The sequence below is a fragment of the Chrysochloris asiatica genome, unplaced genomic scaffold (assembly GCF_000296735.1).
Source record: "Chrysochloris asiatica unplaced genomic scaffold, ChrAsi1.0 scaffold00079, whole genome shotgun sequence".
Taxonomy (NCBI): domain Eukaryota; kingdom Metazoa; phylum Chordata; class Mammalia; order Afrosoricida; family Chrysochloridae; genus Chrysochloris; species Chrysochloris asiatica.
In genome coordinates this window covers 8749522-8767005 of record NW_006408597.1, presented here as the reverse complement: position 1 = coordinate 8767005, position 17484 = coordinate 8749522, and the positions used below count along the sequence as shown (strand labels likewise).

The window sequence follows — 17484 nt, the reverse complement described above, 5'->3', positions numbered from 1 at the left end:
GCTATCCCTATCGCCGCTGGATCTCCCCTCTTCGTGAACCAAACACTCGTGAACAACACAACTATATCAAGGTCAGACCCCGGCATTAATCAAGGAATTGAAATGAAGAAATGAGACGACAGGGACCCTGAGCATGAAGAGCTCATTGTTCTAGCAAAGTGACAATGAAGTGTTTTCTTTGGATGGCAAAGCCACAAAGAAAAATTCTATGCAAAGTCCCCTAGTTAATTTTTCTCTTTTTGAATCATTCTCTGATTTATTCATGATTTTATTAGTATCCCTTTATTTTAGATTTTGACTCTCCTACACTTTAGTCTATTTTTATTAAAAGTTTGAAGCCATGTATTAGCTACATTTATTCTACTTGCAATCATAGGTAGTTTTAATACTTATACTAACAATGTTCATAAGACTGCTAGGAGACAGGATTTGTCAGTTGAATTACTACCAACTTAGGTTTAGTGATTATAAACATTCTTCCTTGTAACCTTAGTTTAAGACAATAAAGAATCCTTAAAAACAACTAGCCCATAAATAAGGGCTATGGGTACATACAGATACGTAAATAAGAAGTCTGATTTAGACATTCTTAGATTAATGATCAGTAAAATAGGGAAGTTTTTTTCATGGCCTTAGTTTTTCTGATAAGTGATGTTTTTGTAGGCTATAAACAGACAGTGTATGGAGGAAGTTAATGAAGAGTAATTGTACACTACAACTAAGATTGATGATTTAACAAGACTTAACAGATAGAGGTTAAGAAACATATGTGAAGGTTAACTTGCTCCTCAGAGAAAAGAATAAAATTTATGTAGGAATAAATGTTTAACCAAAAGGTTTCAAGGCGCCAGGATGTCATATATGCTTTGATATAATGTTTCTTTGTTGTAACTTCTTGTCTCTGTTGTAAATTTAAGGGTCATAAACCATGAAGAATGTGCCCCAGAATAGATTGTACTTTGAAGACATTAATTAGTATGAAAGCAATGTTTTTTGTAACGGTATATAAGGGTGTTATAAGATAGAATAAGGCATGAGAATAAAGCATGTAAGAGAGAAGATTTTGAATTCATCACGACCCATCGACTCTGTGTGATTCTTTCCCGCCAACGCCACATCCCTCTTTGGAACCCCTGAATAAGTTTGCTGAGGCTGGTCCCTGGCAATTAGCCATTGTTTTTGTTGTTTTAGGTGCCATCGAGTTGGTACTGACTCATAGCGACCTTTTGAGATGCAAATAAAAACAATGAGATATCTCACACCAGCAATAACAGCGAAGTTCAAAAAAGTAGAGGACAACAAATGCTGACGAGGATACAGAGAGACTGGGACCCTGTTACATTGCTGATAGAAATGCAAAATGGTCCAAACACTCTGGATAACAGTATGGCGCTTCTTCAGAAAGTTGGGAATAGAAATACTTTACGATCCAGCAATCCCTCTATTTGGTATTTATCCACAAGAAATACAAGCCATAACACAAGTAGACATATGCACACCAGTGTTCATAGCAGCACTATTTACAATAGCAAAAACATGGAGATAGCCTAAGTGCCCATCAATCGAAGAATGGATAAATTTTGGTACATACACAAAATGTAATATTAATGTTACCTTGAAGAATAACAAGGAAGCTGCAAGCTACCACATAACATGGATGAACCTTGAGAACATTATGCTGATTGAAATGTCATAAAAGGAGAAATATTGCATAAGAGCATTATTGTAAAAGTTTAACTAAAAATACCCACACTATTAAGAAAGAAAGAAAAAAATCGTTGTTGGTTATCGCAGGCGTAGGGGGTGGGGCGAGGGAAGGGACAGGAAGGTGTAGCACAGAGAAGGGAATAGACAAACGATAGTTTGGGTGTTGGGGGGACAATACACAAGAAGGGGAAGGAGAATGGAAGAACAAGGTGGATAGGAGAACATTTAGGCAGGTTTGCATGGGCTAAATAGGACAAATGTAAATAGTGATGTATGTTCAACCTTGGAACAACAGGTCTCTGTGATAAGGAATTGAGGCATAGTTTGAATGGGTGTGAAATGATGTCAAGATGTTTAACTGTCTTATGAATCTGGGTTACCTTTGCCTACTATTGTAAAATAGACACTTGAGGGGGAAAGAAAGGAATAGCCAGAATCATCACTATAGAAAGCCTGCAAGTCCGTCTTCAGCCTATAACCGATTGGAATACCTAAACTTGCCCAGTGAAAGAGACTTCCTGTGAAGCTTTTGCAGTGCATAAGACCTTAGGTGGAATCCTGATCCCCATCCAGGATCTTCTGAGGTGAGAAATTTCAACTTGAAAAGAAAGGCAGACCAGCCTGGAGCAGTTAGAGGAAGAGAAGATACTTCTTTTTTTGTTTTAATTTTTCATCAACATTTAATGTAGACTGGCTACTGAGAACTATTTGGAAAAGCTCAAGCAAACTGGAAAATATAAACATGAAACATTAAAATTATGAATTTTAATATATGTGCTTCATTTTTAAAAAATATTTGAAAACAAAAAAATAACCCTGATACAGTTTTCTTTCATATAAGACTGTCACTAACACTTAATCCAAAACACTTCATTACTTTATAAAATAAGAGTTACAGCAACGGTAGCCTGTGAAGTAAAGAGTTTCAGTGTATGTAACATATTTATAAGCCAGTTATACATTTTTAAAAGAGTAGATAGAATTCAAAGCTGGCTAGAAATTCAAAGAAGTTTCTTCTTCTTGTGGTGGTCTGAGTCTTTGAAGAAACTAGTGACTAGAAAGCAGTATTATAATCAGAATATCATTAATCCACCAAAAATGCAATGGTATTCAGGAATGATAAGAACCTGAACTCAAGATTAAACTCAAAGGTAAAACTTTAGCAGTAAAGCTACTACTTCTTTGCAATCTACTCTAAATATTTAGCACATAAGTGGATAAAACATCTATTAAACCCTTACACTTCTTAAAAGAATCGAAGTGAAAAAATGAAGTTTCTTTTTGAAGTAGAGATCTTTCTGAGATAGCAAATCAGGCTATCATCATTTACCTACAATATTTCTGTTGAGAGAAGATACTTCTTGAAAGTAAGACCAACAGGAAAAATGAAAAGCAATAAAGACAGTCTGATTGAAAACTACAAGAACAGGGGAGCCATCAAGGCAAGCAATAAGTCCCCTCAGGCCAAATCCCCTTCCAAAACTGAAACTCAAGCAGACATGCAATCTTGCCGGTGACCATGCTGAGCTACTGGTAAGGAGAAGTGGGGGAAAAACAGCAATGAAGCTGTGGGCTAAGTCCCACCATGTTCAATAGACTTCCATCAACCTGGATTGAGACCTGGGGACTCCTAAACCCATAGACAGGGGACACAGCCACAGAGGACTAGAGCAGAGAAGTGTCCAGCTGATATGAAGTGAGGGGAGATGCACAAGAATGCCCATACTTGCACATAGTACCCATTTGACCTAGCTTCAATGGCTGGATGATCAGAACTTGATTATAGGAAGAAAGAAGAGAAAAAATAGTGTAATCCACTATAATTTGATGACCCCTGACCTATACTTATGGATGTAGTAGCTGTAAAGAGGGAACAAATCTTTAAAGCAAGGATCATTCTCATCCCCTCTGTACACAGGGTTGACAGGGATGGACAAATTAAGACATTGGCTACCCCAGTCTCGTTTCTCTGTTGACTCTAACAATACCACTGGTGTTTCAAATACCAATAGTTAGGTCATGTTTTCCCTAGAGGCAGATGCCAAATTTAGAAAAGGCAACTGAGAAGCTCCATTAAAAAGTTGGTTATTGTTTTTGTTAGGTGCTGTCGAGTTGGTACTGACTCACAGAAAATAAGTCTGATAATACGTCCTTACAACTTGACCAATAAATAATATCATGATAAATGAAGTAAGCACTGAAGTTGTCAAAGACTTCAGTTTGCTTCATTAAGGCTCATGGAAGCAGCACTCAAGAAATCTAAACACATACTGCATTAGGCAAATCTGCAAAACATCTCTTTAAAGTGTTAAAGTCAAAGATGTCAGTGAAGACTAAGGTGTGTCTAATGCAAGCCATTAGACTAATGACTAATTGCAACATGGACCTCACCATATTAAATACACAGAAATAAAACTGACTTCAATCTGTGGGAAGAGGTGGTAAAGACGATCAGCCAAAACAAGGTCAGGACCAACAGTGAAACAAACCATCAATAGTTCAGATGCAAATTCAGGCCGAAGTTAAAGAAAATTAAAACAAGTCTTTGTTGTTGTTGTTGTTAAGTGCCATCTACACAAGCCAAAATACAATCTTGAGTACAACCCACCTGAAATTAGAGACAATCTCTAGTACAGATTTGACACGTTGAAAATTTATGATCAAACAACAAACTAGTTGTGGAATGACATCAAGAATGTCATATGGTATTTTCAACTACCTTATATATAATATATGTGCAAGCTTGACAGTGAATAAGGAAGAACACAGAAGAATCAATGCATTTGAATTTAGTTTTCTAGCAATGAATATTGAAAGTATCATGGACTGCCAGAAGAACAAATTTGTCTTACAAGTACAGGCAAAATTATCCTTAGAAGTAAGGTTGGAATTTTGTATCGCTTGTATTTTGAATCTCTTTGTATTTTGAATCTCTTGTATTTTGATATATTATCAGGAGGGACCAGTCCCTGATAAAGGACATCAAGCTTTGAAAACTGGGAGGCTTTTAATAAAGTAAACAAGTGTAAATTGCTACAATTTGATGAACTTGACCTATACTTAAGGATGTGGTGGTGGTGGTGGTGGTGGTGGTGGTGTGCAGTGGGGTCGATTCCGAGTCACAGTGACACTGCATAGGGTTCCCGAGGCTGTAAATCTTTACGGGAGCAGAAAGTCTCATCTTTCTCCTGCAGAACTGCTAGTAGTTTTCAACTGCTGACCATGAAGTTAGCAGCCTGACTCGTAACCACTATGCTACCAGAGCTCCTTACTTATGGGTGTAGTATCTCAAATTATTAACTGAGAGGGAAGGAATCTTCACATTTAGAATCAATCCTATCCCCTCTGTATACAGGGTAGATATGGACAGGCAACTTAGACACTGGCTACCTAAAATGCGGGGCTATAAAGGCATGAGGTGACTGGCTTACAAGATTTCAAGAGGGAGTTCATTTCCGTGTGCAGAAGAAGGTAGAATCCCCACTGAATTGTTTTCAACTTGTCTAGACTCGTGAAAGGAGATTAAGATTAAGATTCTTATGATTCAAAAGTGAGTAACTGTTATCATGACTAACTGCAACTGTTACATCTGTAAAGGTAGAAGCTTTGTAACAAAAAGAGGGGAGTATTTAATCTTATAGTCCAGGAACAGAGGACCCTAGGATCATCAAGGGAGGAGAGCACGAGCGGAATGTGGGACCCTATCCAGAGAAGCAGCAACACCAGAGATGGAGGCAGAAATGAGGACATGGAGAGACAGAGCAGCTGAGGACTCTAGACTAATGGAAAGAGAGGCTGTGTGCTGGCAGCCAGGAGGCAGGCTTGCAGAATGTGTCCTTTGGTTGCTTAAATGATTATATATTCTTGAGGGTTTCTGTGTACATCCCACCCCCCCTAAAAAAACACAAAGGGAATAGAAGCAAATACTGTTGACTCATGATAGACAGAGAAGACTGTAATCAATGCAATGAAACGATGCGTGTAAAACAGATGTTCCCCCATGTAAACTACCACTCAATTCACACACACACACACACACACACACAACAAAAAAAGTGGAAGGGTGTTGAAAGAGAAAAAGAGCCCTAACAAGATGGATTGAAACTGTGGCAGCACCAATGTGCTCAGACATAACAACTGTGAGGCTGATGCAGGACCAGGCAGTGTTTTGTCACTATGAGTCAGCATCTAACAATCTACACAAGCCAAAATACAATCTTGAGTACATCCCACCTGAATTTAGAGGCAATCTCTAGTACAGATTTGACACGTTGAAAATCACCACCACAACTTCTTCAGTCTGAAACTTATCAGATATGCAATCAGGACATAATTATTATTGGTACTGAGATGTAAAACTTGAAAACGTAGAGGAAGAATCAACAGTTGGCAAATATGGCCTTGTTGATAGAAATGATACAACAGATCACATGGCAGAATTTTATAAAACCAAGGAATCGTTCATTGCAAACAGTTTTTCTCAACATAAAAGACAACTATACACATGGACCTCACCATATTAAATACACAGAAATAAAACTGGCTTCATCTGTGGGAAGAGGTGGTAAAGAAGATCAGCCAAAACAAGGTCAGGACCAACTGTGAAACAAACCATCAATAGTTCAGATACAAATTCAGGTCAAAGTTAAAGAAAATTAAAACAAGTCTACACAAGCCAAAATACAATCTTGAGTACATCCCACATGAATTTAAAGACAATCTCTAGTACAGATTTGACACGTTGAAAATTTATGATCAAACACCTGACTAGTTGTGGAATGACATCAAGAACACCACACATGAAGAAAGTAAAAGGTCATTAAAAAGATAGAAAAGTAGAAAAGACCAAAGTAGATGTCAGAAGAGACCTTACAATTTGCTCTTGAACACAGAGTAGTAAGTAGCTAAAGCAAATGAAGAAATGATGAAACAAAAGAGCTGAACAAAAATTTCAAAGGACGGCTCAAAAAAACAAAGTATTATAATAAAATGTGCAAAGACCTGAAGTTAAAGAACTAAAAGGGAAGAACACACTCAGCATTTTTCAAACTGAAAGAACTAGAGAAAAAGTTTAAGCCTCAACTTGCTGTGTTGCAGGATTCTATGGGCAATAACTGACCAACACAGGAAGCATCAAAAGATGGAAGGAATACACACTGTCCCCAAAAGAACTCATCCATGCCCACCCATTTCTGGAGGTAGCATATGACCAAGAACTGTTGGCACTGAAGGAAGAAGCCCAAGTTGCACTAAAGGCAGAAAACAAGGCTCCAGGAGTTGATGGAATACCATTTGAAATGTCTCAACAAACAGATGCAATGCTGGAGGCAGTCACTAGTCTATGTTGAGAATCGAAGACAGCTACCTGGCCAACTGACTGGAAGAGACTCATAGCTGTGCCCATTCCAAAGAAAGGGGATCCAATAGACTGTGGAAATTATCGATCAATAGAACCAACTCCATGGCACTTAGCAACAACAACATCATTAATATCAAATGCAAGATAAATATGTTGAAGACCATTTAAAAATGATTGTAGCACAGCCCACTGACAGGTAGCTGGAATCAGAAGTGGATATGGAAGAATATCAGAAAAGTCTTTACTTGTACTTTATTGACTATGCAAAGGAATTCAATTATATGGATCATAACAAATCATGGATAACAATGCAAAAAGTGGGAACACTTAACTGTGCTAATGCAGAATCTGTACATAGACCAAGAGGCAGTCATTTGCACAAAACAAGGGCATACTGAATGGATTAAAATCAGGAAGGGTGTGGGTAAGGGTTGTAACTTTTCACTATTAGGAATGGAGAAGGCTCATTAACAATTAGCAATACACAGATGATAGAACCTTGCAAGCTGAAAGCAAAGAGGACATGCTAAGATTAAAGACTACAGCTTGCAGTATGAATTACAACTCAACAGAAAGAAAAAAAAAATTCTCACAACTGGGCCAATAAACAACATTTTGTAAAGAGAGAAAAGACTGAAGTTGTCAGAGATTTCATTTTACTTAGATCCACAATGCTTGTGGAAGCAGCAGTCAAGAAACCAAATAGATGTATTACACTGGGCATATGTACTTCAAAAGAACACTTTAAAATTTTAAAGAGCAAAGATGTCCCTTCAAGGACTCAGATGCACCTGAGCCAAGCCATGGTATTTCCAATTCTTTCATATGCATGTGAAAGTTGGACAATAAATAAGGAAGACAGAAGAATTGATACATTTGAGTTATGACACTGGAGAATATTGAAATTATCATGAGCTGCCAGAATGTTCCTTAGTAGTGAGGGTGGTGAGATTTCATCTCATGTACTTTGGATATGTTATCAGGAGGGGCAAGTCCCTAGAAAAAGAGACCATGCTATGTAAAGTCGGTCAGCAAAGAGGGAAATCTTCAGCAAGATGACAAGAATGGGCTCAAACATAACGACTGTGATGACGGTGCAGGACCAAATGTGTTCCATTTTACAGTGCATTAGATAACAATGAGTCAGAGCTGACTGCACAGTAGTAACTAACAACAGTGAGGATGACACTACCTTGTGTAGTTTCTTTGCCCTAAACACTCATCATGTTCCTGGTCTTTTGATCTTCAGTTCTTTTTTCTTTCATTTTCTTGACTCTGAAACCACAATTTCTTTAGCCAAGTCACTCTCCAGAATCAATGCAAAATAAGGGTTGTTCTACAAAACTTGTAAGTGCTGTCCAGTCAAATTCAACTCATAGCAACTCTGTATAGGGTTTCTGAGGCTTTTTAAAACTTTGCAGGAGCAGAAAGGTTTATCTTTCTCCTATGGAGCAGCTGGTGGGCTTGAACCACCAACTCTGCAGTTCTCAGTTGAGTGCTTATCCTATGGAGCCATGGAGCACTATAGATAACTCTGAGGGTATCTAACTGGAAGGAGGTGTCTGACTTCTCTACCTTGAACCTTCTCTTAAGTGTCCCAGCTTGACTTTATGGCCTCTTCCAATTCTGGACCTGTCGAAAATATGTGTCTAGCTCTTAGATTTAAAACTAAACATAGCTTCTATACACTCATCAGTGTTAACTTCTAAAGCAAGTTTTTATTTGCTAACAACCCAGGTAAGGCTTTTTAAATACTTGAGTATTTTCAATTGGCCTGTTGTGAATTTGGTGCAAATTCATCTGCTATAGAGAATTAAATTCAGTGGACTGAAATGTGAAGAAATGTTCGAGGCTCAGTCAGAAGCCCAACAACTATGCTCAAAGAGGTGGTTTTGATGTCTTGAGTTGTCACTGCTTAGAGAACAGTCATTGGGCACACTGGAAAAGAGTCTTGATGTCCAAGCACACTTCTGTTGAACTTGGCCTTTGAAATGTTCCTTAAGTGATAAAGTTATGCCTATTGTACTTGCCTGCTTAAATGACTTATACAACGTGATTTATACTGGACACCTATTTTCCTTCTGAGAGTCGGCATTTTAAGGGAAAGGAAATACATATATGATTAGGAGCCTTGGTGGTGCTGTAGGATAAGCACTGGACTGCTAACCAGAAGGTTTGCAGTTCAAATACACCAGCTACTCCACAGAGAAAGATGAGGTTTTCTGCTCCCATTAAGATTTTTATAGCTTTGGAAACCCTGTACAGGGTCACTAAGTTGGAATCAACTTGATGGCAGTAAGTATGGTATTGCAGGATAATGCACTGGACCGCAAGGTCAGTTTAGACTGTAAGGTTGGCGGTTCAAACTCACCAGCCACTCTTCAGAAACCCTATACAGGGTCACTATGAGTCAGAACCAACTCAGCGGCATTGAACAACAACAAAACTCAATTATAACCCCAAACTCAGATTTTCAAACAGATTTCCCCAGGCAGACATATTGCACACATGTAGCTGCAAGTCACTGGTAGAGGGAGGGTATGCTTAGTGTGGTCCCTCATGGGTGGGACAGCATAAGAATTCCTACAGACCCCAACTGATGTCTTTTTCCCTTGTTAACCTGTCAGTGTATTCTAACTGAGTTGCAATAACAAATCTTAGCTATTGAAAAGTAAAGTACCAAACAAACATGGCAGTGGGGACCCCAAAGCAAAAACCAATCAAAAGTAAACAAATTGGGTGTTTTGAAGAAGTAAATAATGCAAGAAGTTTATACACTTTACCTTGGGTAGAGGACTGCCGTTGCTGCTTTCGAATAATAAAAAGAATGGGTTCTTGAGCGTGTAGAAGGATGTATTCCACTCCAACCATCTGACTGAAAACAGAACACAGATCTACGCTCAGTAAACAATTCTACACAACACTCAAATCACTATATAAATGTGCAACAGCACTGTTAAAAAGGATGAAACTGGTTGCTGTTAGGGAGCCCTGGTGGTACAGTGGGTTAAGCCCTTGGTGCTAACTGAAAATCAGTGATTCAAACCTACCAGCAATTCCATGAGAAAAAGATGTAGCAGCCTACCAAGATAAAGATTTCAGCCATGGAAACTTTAATGGGCAGTTCTATTCTGTCCTATAGGGTCAACTTTTAATTCTAATGAGTTGGAATTGGGTTGTTGTTTAAAAAAAAAAATGACTATTGATTAAAATACCTATTTTCCCAGTTAGGTGGTATACAGATAAAATAGGATTTAGGTTTTTGTGTTTTGTTTTGTTGACCATGGCTTCTTCTTTCTTTATCGGTTGCTTTGTAAATGTTATGCAAGTCTAGAAATTACACTGTTAAATATTTAAAAACTGACTAGGACTAAAGTGCTGGTCCAGAGCTCCAAACCCCAAGCAGAAAGGATGGTGGTGAGGCTGGAGGTTTTTCCTCCAACAACTTCAAAACCTAGAAGACAAGGATCCTAAGCTCCTCCATGGGCCAAATCCAGAGATTAGAGCCCTGGGATATACCTCAGGTGCCTCTGGCTACATCACTATGCAGGTAAGGTGACCAGCCAGGGGCTGGAAGGGAAGAGCTACCTGAGTCCAGACATGGACAAAACTATGTGGGAGGACAATAAACAGATAGGTACTGTCCAGCTGTGGATAAGAGTGCAACTAAGGCAGGTTAAGGGGCAGGGGAGGGTGGGGAGCAGTACTGCAGCAATGCAGAAGCGTAGCCCTGGGTTTCATCTTGAGTGGCTGGTAAGGGCAGCATCTGTTAAGTCCCCAGTGGAACTCCTGACCCAAGCCTGGGCAGAGGGCTCACACATTGTGGGTCCTCTTGGTAAGCTGGGGTTCCTTGGCACCAGCTTGGATTTGAGGTGCTCCTTGTAGGCTAGGATGTCTCCAGGCCACTTGGTGACTGTCTGCTTCACACAGACCCAAATTTCCTGTGCCACCTACTGAATAAGTCTGAAATCATGGCTGATTAGAATCATGCCACCCGCAAATTCATTGATGGCATCAACCAACGCATCGACAGTCTTGATGTCCAAGTGGTTGGTAGGCTCATCCAGGAAGAGCAGGTGTGGGTTCTGCCAGGCCAGGCACACATGGCACTTCTGCCCATCAGAGAGGTTCCAGATTAGGCTCACCTGTTTCTCAGTGAGACCATATTGCCAATGATCTTCCTCTTGTACTCCAAGGGAGAGAGATCTTAATCCAGCTGCTCTTGTAAATGCTGATGGGTAACGCCCTATCTTGACATGGGAGTGTTTTCAGATCATTCCATCTGTGGGCCTGCTCCTGCTCTATTGGGCCCTACCAGAGTCACTCGTGTGTCGAGGTCAATACCAAATTCTAGGTTGTTGTACATGCTAGGTCCATCTTTTGTATACTTGAAGCTCACATTCTGAACCATAATGACTGGTGGAGGGATTTTACCACACAGTAGAAAACGATAGTGTCTTGTCCCTAACAACAAACTCTGTCAGTACTGATGCCATCATTTTTTATAGTGTCTTCTTCTTGCTCTGGGCCTGCCAGGCCACCTTGACACTGTCATGGCCAAACCTAGTAATGTAGTTCATGTGAGCAATCTGGTCCTGCTCTCCGTGAAAACGTTTCATCTGGTTCTCCTCCAGTTCTAGTCGTGTCTTCACGTTCTGATCATAATTACCGGTACAGTACTTCAGTTTCTTGTTGTGCATGTGAATGATGTCAGTACAGACACCATTCACAAAATCGTGGGAATGAGAGACAAGACCAGGATATGTGTAAAAGTCTTGAGTTCTTCCAACCACACACAAGCATCTAGATCCAAGTGGTTAGTGAGCTCGACCAGGAGTAGCATGAATGACCGAATGAAGAGGGCTCTGGTGAAGATAACTCTCATCCTCCAGGCCTCACTGAAGCTTTTTAGTTTCTTGCACTGCATGGCAGGTTTTGTGAAGCCCAGTCCATAAAAGAGCCATGAGGCCCTCATCTCTGCCTTGCCAGCTCCATCAGCTTCTCACGCTCCACATTCTCGTGATCCAGTAGCTCAGTCTCCCTCTCCAGCATGGCTCTCTCTGTGTCCACTTCCATCACACACTGCAAGGGTGTCTTGTCACTAGGGGGCATCTCCCGAGTCACATGGTAGATGTCAATGTGCTCGGAGATGGGCACTTCCCGTTTCCCAATAGCTGAGAGTAACATGGACTTTCCAATTTCATTTAAGCCAGTGAGGCCTAACATCTGCCTGAGTTTAATTCCAGTTTGGTGTCACTGAGCAGCTCTTGGCCATGAAAAGTGAGTAAGAGGTTGATAATATGGACATCAGTATTGTTGGGGTGAGAGGCTAAGACACCAGTGACAGCTTAAGCAGCAACTTTGTTTATTTCACAGCCCTCTAACTCCTTAGTCAGCAAATCCAACTCTGTGGTCTCACTGTCATCTGTGGTTCTGTGGCTGCATCTCCATTTTCTTCATGTCCCTTTCTGGTTTGTTGTCAAGCTTTAGCAGTTTCCTTCTTTTTAGCTGCCTTCTTGGTCATGTCAGAGGCCATGATGATGAACCACAGGTATAGGTCACTGTTTCTTCAAGGAGCCAGCTGGTACCCGTCCTTCAGCACCCCTCCACAGCTCACAGGGTCTCGCTGCTTGGCCTGTCAGGGTTTAATTTTTAAACAACAAGGTTTCTTCACAAAAACTCATCAGCAGCTGAAATCTGAATATTTTCCATTGTGAAAGCATTCTGAAGAGTGTCCACTTCAAAAAAGTAGTCAAATGCCATGATACATCTTGATTTAGAAGACCTAAATATAATGTTAAAACATGCATGAAGACCCAACAACACATTTTATCCCCAACGAGAGTCCAGGTAGAGTCCTGGTGTGGAGCTATGGGATAAAGTACTAGACCACAAGGTCAGTTTGAATCCCAGGTCAGCAGTTCAAACTCACCAGCCACTCCATGGAAACCCTATACAAGGTTGTTATGCGTCAGTACTGATTGACAACACTAACAACAATAACAGAGTCTTGGTAAAGTGGTACTGTAGGATAAACACTGGACTGCTAACAGCAAGGTCAGTAGTTCAAATCCACCAGCTACTCCTTGGAAATTCCATACAGGGTGACCATGAGTCAGAACCAACTTGACAGCACTTAACAGCAACAGAGAACATAGAAAATCTTATCCTGACCCCATCAAAAGTTTTATCAGCTATAGTATGTTTAAAAGCAAGAAAAAATGGTCTTAATATTTGTAAAGTATTTGACTCATAAGTCATTTAAGACATCACACAAACTGAATTCCTTGATTCTCCTGATATTCAAGTGACAGAAAATTTCATAATAGTAAAAAATAATTTAGCATCTGAAGAATCTTGCTTTGCATTATTACTTTGATTAAAATTTAATTTCCTTAATTATAATACAAAGAATAACCTGCTATAAGCCAGACTACTGTAAAAGACATTAAATTAGATGTGGAGACAATAAAAGTATCTGGCTATAAACAACACGTTGCTAAAATCACTCATCCAATGTACATTTAATCTGTTATACTCCATTTGACAACAATACATAAAATTATGTAGAAAAAGACTTCTTAGGTTGCAAGTGACTATTAATAACTCTTGCATATCATCTTTGTAAAAATTCAAACAAAACTCTCTACTTCTAAAAGTTCTACTGTGTACTTTATGATCAACAATTGAAACATTTACTATAAAAGTTTTATTGGCTATCTTTTTAAAGCAACTTACTTTAAATGTTCTAATGTCAGTCTTTGCATTTTGACTACTTCATTATTACATGTTCGGTCGTAAAAAGGGTTACTTCTTTCTGAAAAGTAATCCAGGACACTACCGCTGTTCAAAATAGGGATCCAGGCACTGTCAACCCAAGAGATTCCCAGCAGATTATCTATAGGAGAAAAACAAAATGATAAAGGATGAAAAAAGAAAGAGTCCAATCCACCAAGCTTTAATCATGCATCTAATACATAGGTACTATAAATATAAGGCTGATATTGATCCTAACCCACATACTCTCAGTCTAATAGAATACACAAGTACAAAAAGAAAGCAGTAACAGCACAATATGATGCAGGCTGTAATAAAGATATGGATAAATGTGTTACAAGGCAGAGAAGAGAGAGCAGTATACTTAACCTGGGAAGCAGGGATGTTTTTTAGAGGGCAAGGAGGATGCGGGACTCCTGGTGTGGCACTGTGGGTTAATGTGCTGGACTGCAAAGTCAGTTTGAACCACAAGGTTGGCCGTTCAAGTTCACCAGCCACTCCTTAAAACCCTATACAGGGTCATTATGAGTCGGAATCAACTCGATAGCACTTAACAACAACAACAAAGGAGGATGTGAGTTTTAGAGATATATGTTCAATACTAAAGATAGCTTCACAATGAAGAAAAGGGTAAAGTGATGTCGTGTATATACAAAGATATGGAAATAAACAACCGTATTGTATATTTAGAGAGTAATCTGCCAGAGGTAGAGGCATGATGTTGTTACTGTGCGCTGCAGCGTTCGTTCCAACTACAGACAGCAGAATGAAACTCTACCTGGACCTTCCTGTACTATCCCCACAATCGTTCCTATGTTTGAGCCACTTGTTGCAACTAGTGTCAACTCATGTCATTGAGGGACTTTCTCTTTTTTGCTGGCTCTCGTATTTAACATTGATGTCCTTCTCCTGGGTCACAGGATTCAGAACAGGATTTTGTTGTTGGTAAGTGTCATCAAGTCGATTCTGCATCATAGCGACCCTATATAGGGTTTCTGAGGAGCGGCTAGTTCATTTGAACCCTTGACCTCGCAGTTCAAAAGAACCAGTACATATCTTGCCACACCAGGATAGAGATGATCTGACAACATTGTTGTTGTTGTTGTTAAGTGCCGTCGTGGCAATTCCGACACATAGTGACCCTGCATAGGATTTCCAAGGAGTGGCTGGTGAGCTTGAACTGCTTACATTGCAGTTCAAACCGATTTTGCAGTCCAGCGAATTAAGGTGTAGCAGCGTCACACAAGGACTCTGAACAACTTTAGATTAGCTGTTAAAAAGAAACCACCCCCTGTTTTCAGTTAACAGTTGGGTGTTCGACGAAAGAGATCACGGACTCAAAAACAAAGGACACTTAACAAACAACACAGGGCTTCACGAACAGGGACACATGGGGCGCAGGTCAGGAAGAAAGCAATCCCATGCCAAGACATAAACGATGAATCAAATCAAGACTGCTCGTAGCCCCACTCCTCTTTGCCCTTCATCCCAAATAAAATATCCCCAGTAATGTTAGCGAGATATGTGTAGGGCAATATTGTCGATCTGACGGATCTAAGTCCAGAGCTTCTTCCAATCCCTTCGCTTCCATGCTTCAGAGACCCAACAGGAATTGGGGAGAAAAACGGTAATGTCTCAGCAGAAACCATTCACAAAAGCTTGTGACTATTCACAAAAGCTTGAACACTAGCCCTCGCGAGTTATAAACCCCCAATCCATTTTACAAAGATAAAGAAAATAAAACGTAACAGCACAAGTTACCTCGGATATCCACCGCCGCCATAACGCCAAAAGCGTTTGCAGGGCCTTCTTCCGGCGCAGAGTTAACGTAATGAATATGACGACCAAAGAAGTCGGTTTCAGACCAAACACAAGGAGTGAAGAAAAGCAAAGAGGGGAGGAAATAGGGCGGGGAGGAGAGGAACGGGGCGGATATGGGCGGGGCCGAACGAGCTGGCACTGGGAAGAGGTAGAGCGGGCGGGACCGTGGCAGGGTCTGCACGGAGGGAGTAAGGCAGGGAGAACTAAGTGGGGCGGGGCTGGGATCTGAGAGCTGCAAGCGTACGAGAGAGGCGGGCCGGAATAAAGTGGATTGAAAGAGGAAAAAGGAGAGCTGGAGCGGGACAGAGAAAATCCTGGTAGAAGGAGGGATCTGTGAATAGGGGCGAGGAGAAGGGCGGGGTGGGCAGGAGCTAGAGGAGAGGGCTTGTCGGAAGAACGAGAAAAAGGAACAAGCAGAATAGACTTGTTAAGTGCCTTGGAGTCGATTCCGACCCATAGCGACCCTGTACAGGGTTTCCGAGGCTGTAAATCTTTATGGGAACAGAAAGCCTCATCTTTCTCCCGCGGAACAGCTGGTAGTTTCGAACTGCTGATCTTGCAATTGGCAACAGGATTCGTAATCACTACGCTACCAGAGCTCTTTGGGCAGAGTAGACTAGTAGGGGAAAAATCATTATTGTTAGTGCGGTCGAGTAGGTTTCAACAATTAGCAAACCTATGCAAAACAGGAAAAAAAATTGGAGTCTTAAAGAAAAAGAACGGAATCCTAACGCATGAGCGCCGCTGAGGGATTCCAACATTCCATTTTGATCGGGGCTCGTTAAAAAACAAATCTGATTCTATAGAGTTGCAGGTGGGAGCATCGTGTAGTATTTAAAGTTCCCCAGTGTAACCGGACTGCTGGTGTGGCTTTAACTTTGCGTTAAAGCGCAGGATTGCAAAGTCCGTTTGGACCACAAAGTCGACGGTTCAAGCTCACCAGTCGCTCCTCGGAAACCCTATACAGGATCGCTATGGATCGAAACGGACTCGATGGTATCTACTGAGCTGTTAGGATTTAGGAGATAACTGTGATTAAGCGCCCTCGTGGCACTGTGAGTTAGTCGTGGGAAGGCAGTTCAAACCCACCAGGCACTCCCGCTGGCGGTCGGTTCCCATTGATTTACAGCCTCCGAAACCCAAAGCAGCAGTTCTACTGTCGTATAGAGTTGCTAGGAATCGGAATTCACTCATGGCAAGGGGTTTGGATTTTAGTGGTTACGCATCCTGATGGTTAAGGTTTCCCACCACTAGCTCTGTGGGAAAAAGATGTGGCAGTCTGCTTCCAGAAAGGTTTATAGCTTTATAAACTCTATGGGCAGTTTTGTGGTGGAGTGGGTTCGACTCATAGGTACCCTGTATAGACTTTCCAAGGAGTTGCTGGTGTTTGAAATGCAAACCTTACGTTCAGACCACCCTTGAGGTACAATGCTTATCCTACAGTACCACACCAGGACTCCAGGACGTCAGAGTAAAACAGTATAATTACAATTATAGCTAAGGCAATCCTATGGGGCAGTTCTACTCTGTAACACATAGCCGAGGAAATCCTACAGAACACTTCTTCTCTGTAATGCATGTGTGGAAGAGGAAAAAAGATGAAACTGTCTGCTCCAGGAAAGATTCACACTCTTAGAAACCCTATAAAGGATCACTATGAGACAAAATTGACTTGATGGCAGTGTTGTTGTTATTGCTAAGTGCCGTCAAGTTGGTTCCAACCCATGCTGTTGTTGTTAGGGTGCCATGGAGTTGGTACCGACTCATAGCGACCCTATGCACAACAGAATGAAACACGCCCGGTCCTGGGCCAACCTCAC

At 40.8% G+C, this 17484-nt stretch overlaps 1 protein-coding gene and 1 pseudogene across 1 annotated transcript in view; both read right to left on the bottom strand.

Moving 5' to 3' along the window:
* Positions 1-15626, bottom strand: part of LOC102811631 (mediator of RNA polymerase II transcription subunit 6-like) — a 52865-nt gene extending 37239 nt beyond the window's left edge. Inside the window, exons 1-3 of the mRNA XM_006865615.1 lie at positions 15605-15626; positions 13805-13964; positions 9850-9941 (exon numbers count right to left, since the gene is read on the bottom strand). Coding sequence (XP_006865677.1) covers positions 9850-9941; positions 13805-13964; positions 15605-15626 — 274 coding nt within the window. The remainder of the gene's footprint in view (positions 1-9849; positions 9942-13804; positions 13965-15604) is intronic.
* On the bottom strand, positions 10880-12602 carry LOC102815090 (annotated as a pseudogene).
* Positions 15627-17484: the final 1858 nt, after the last annotated feature.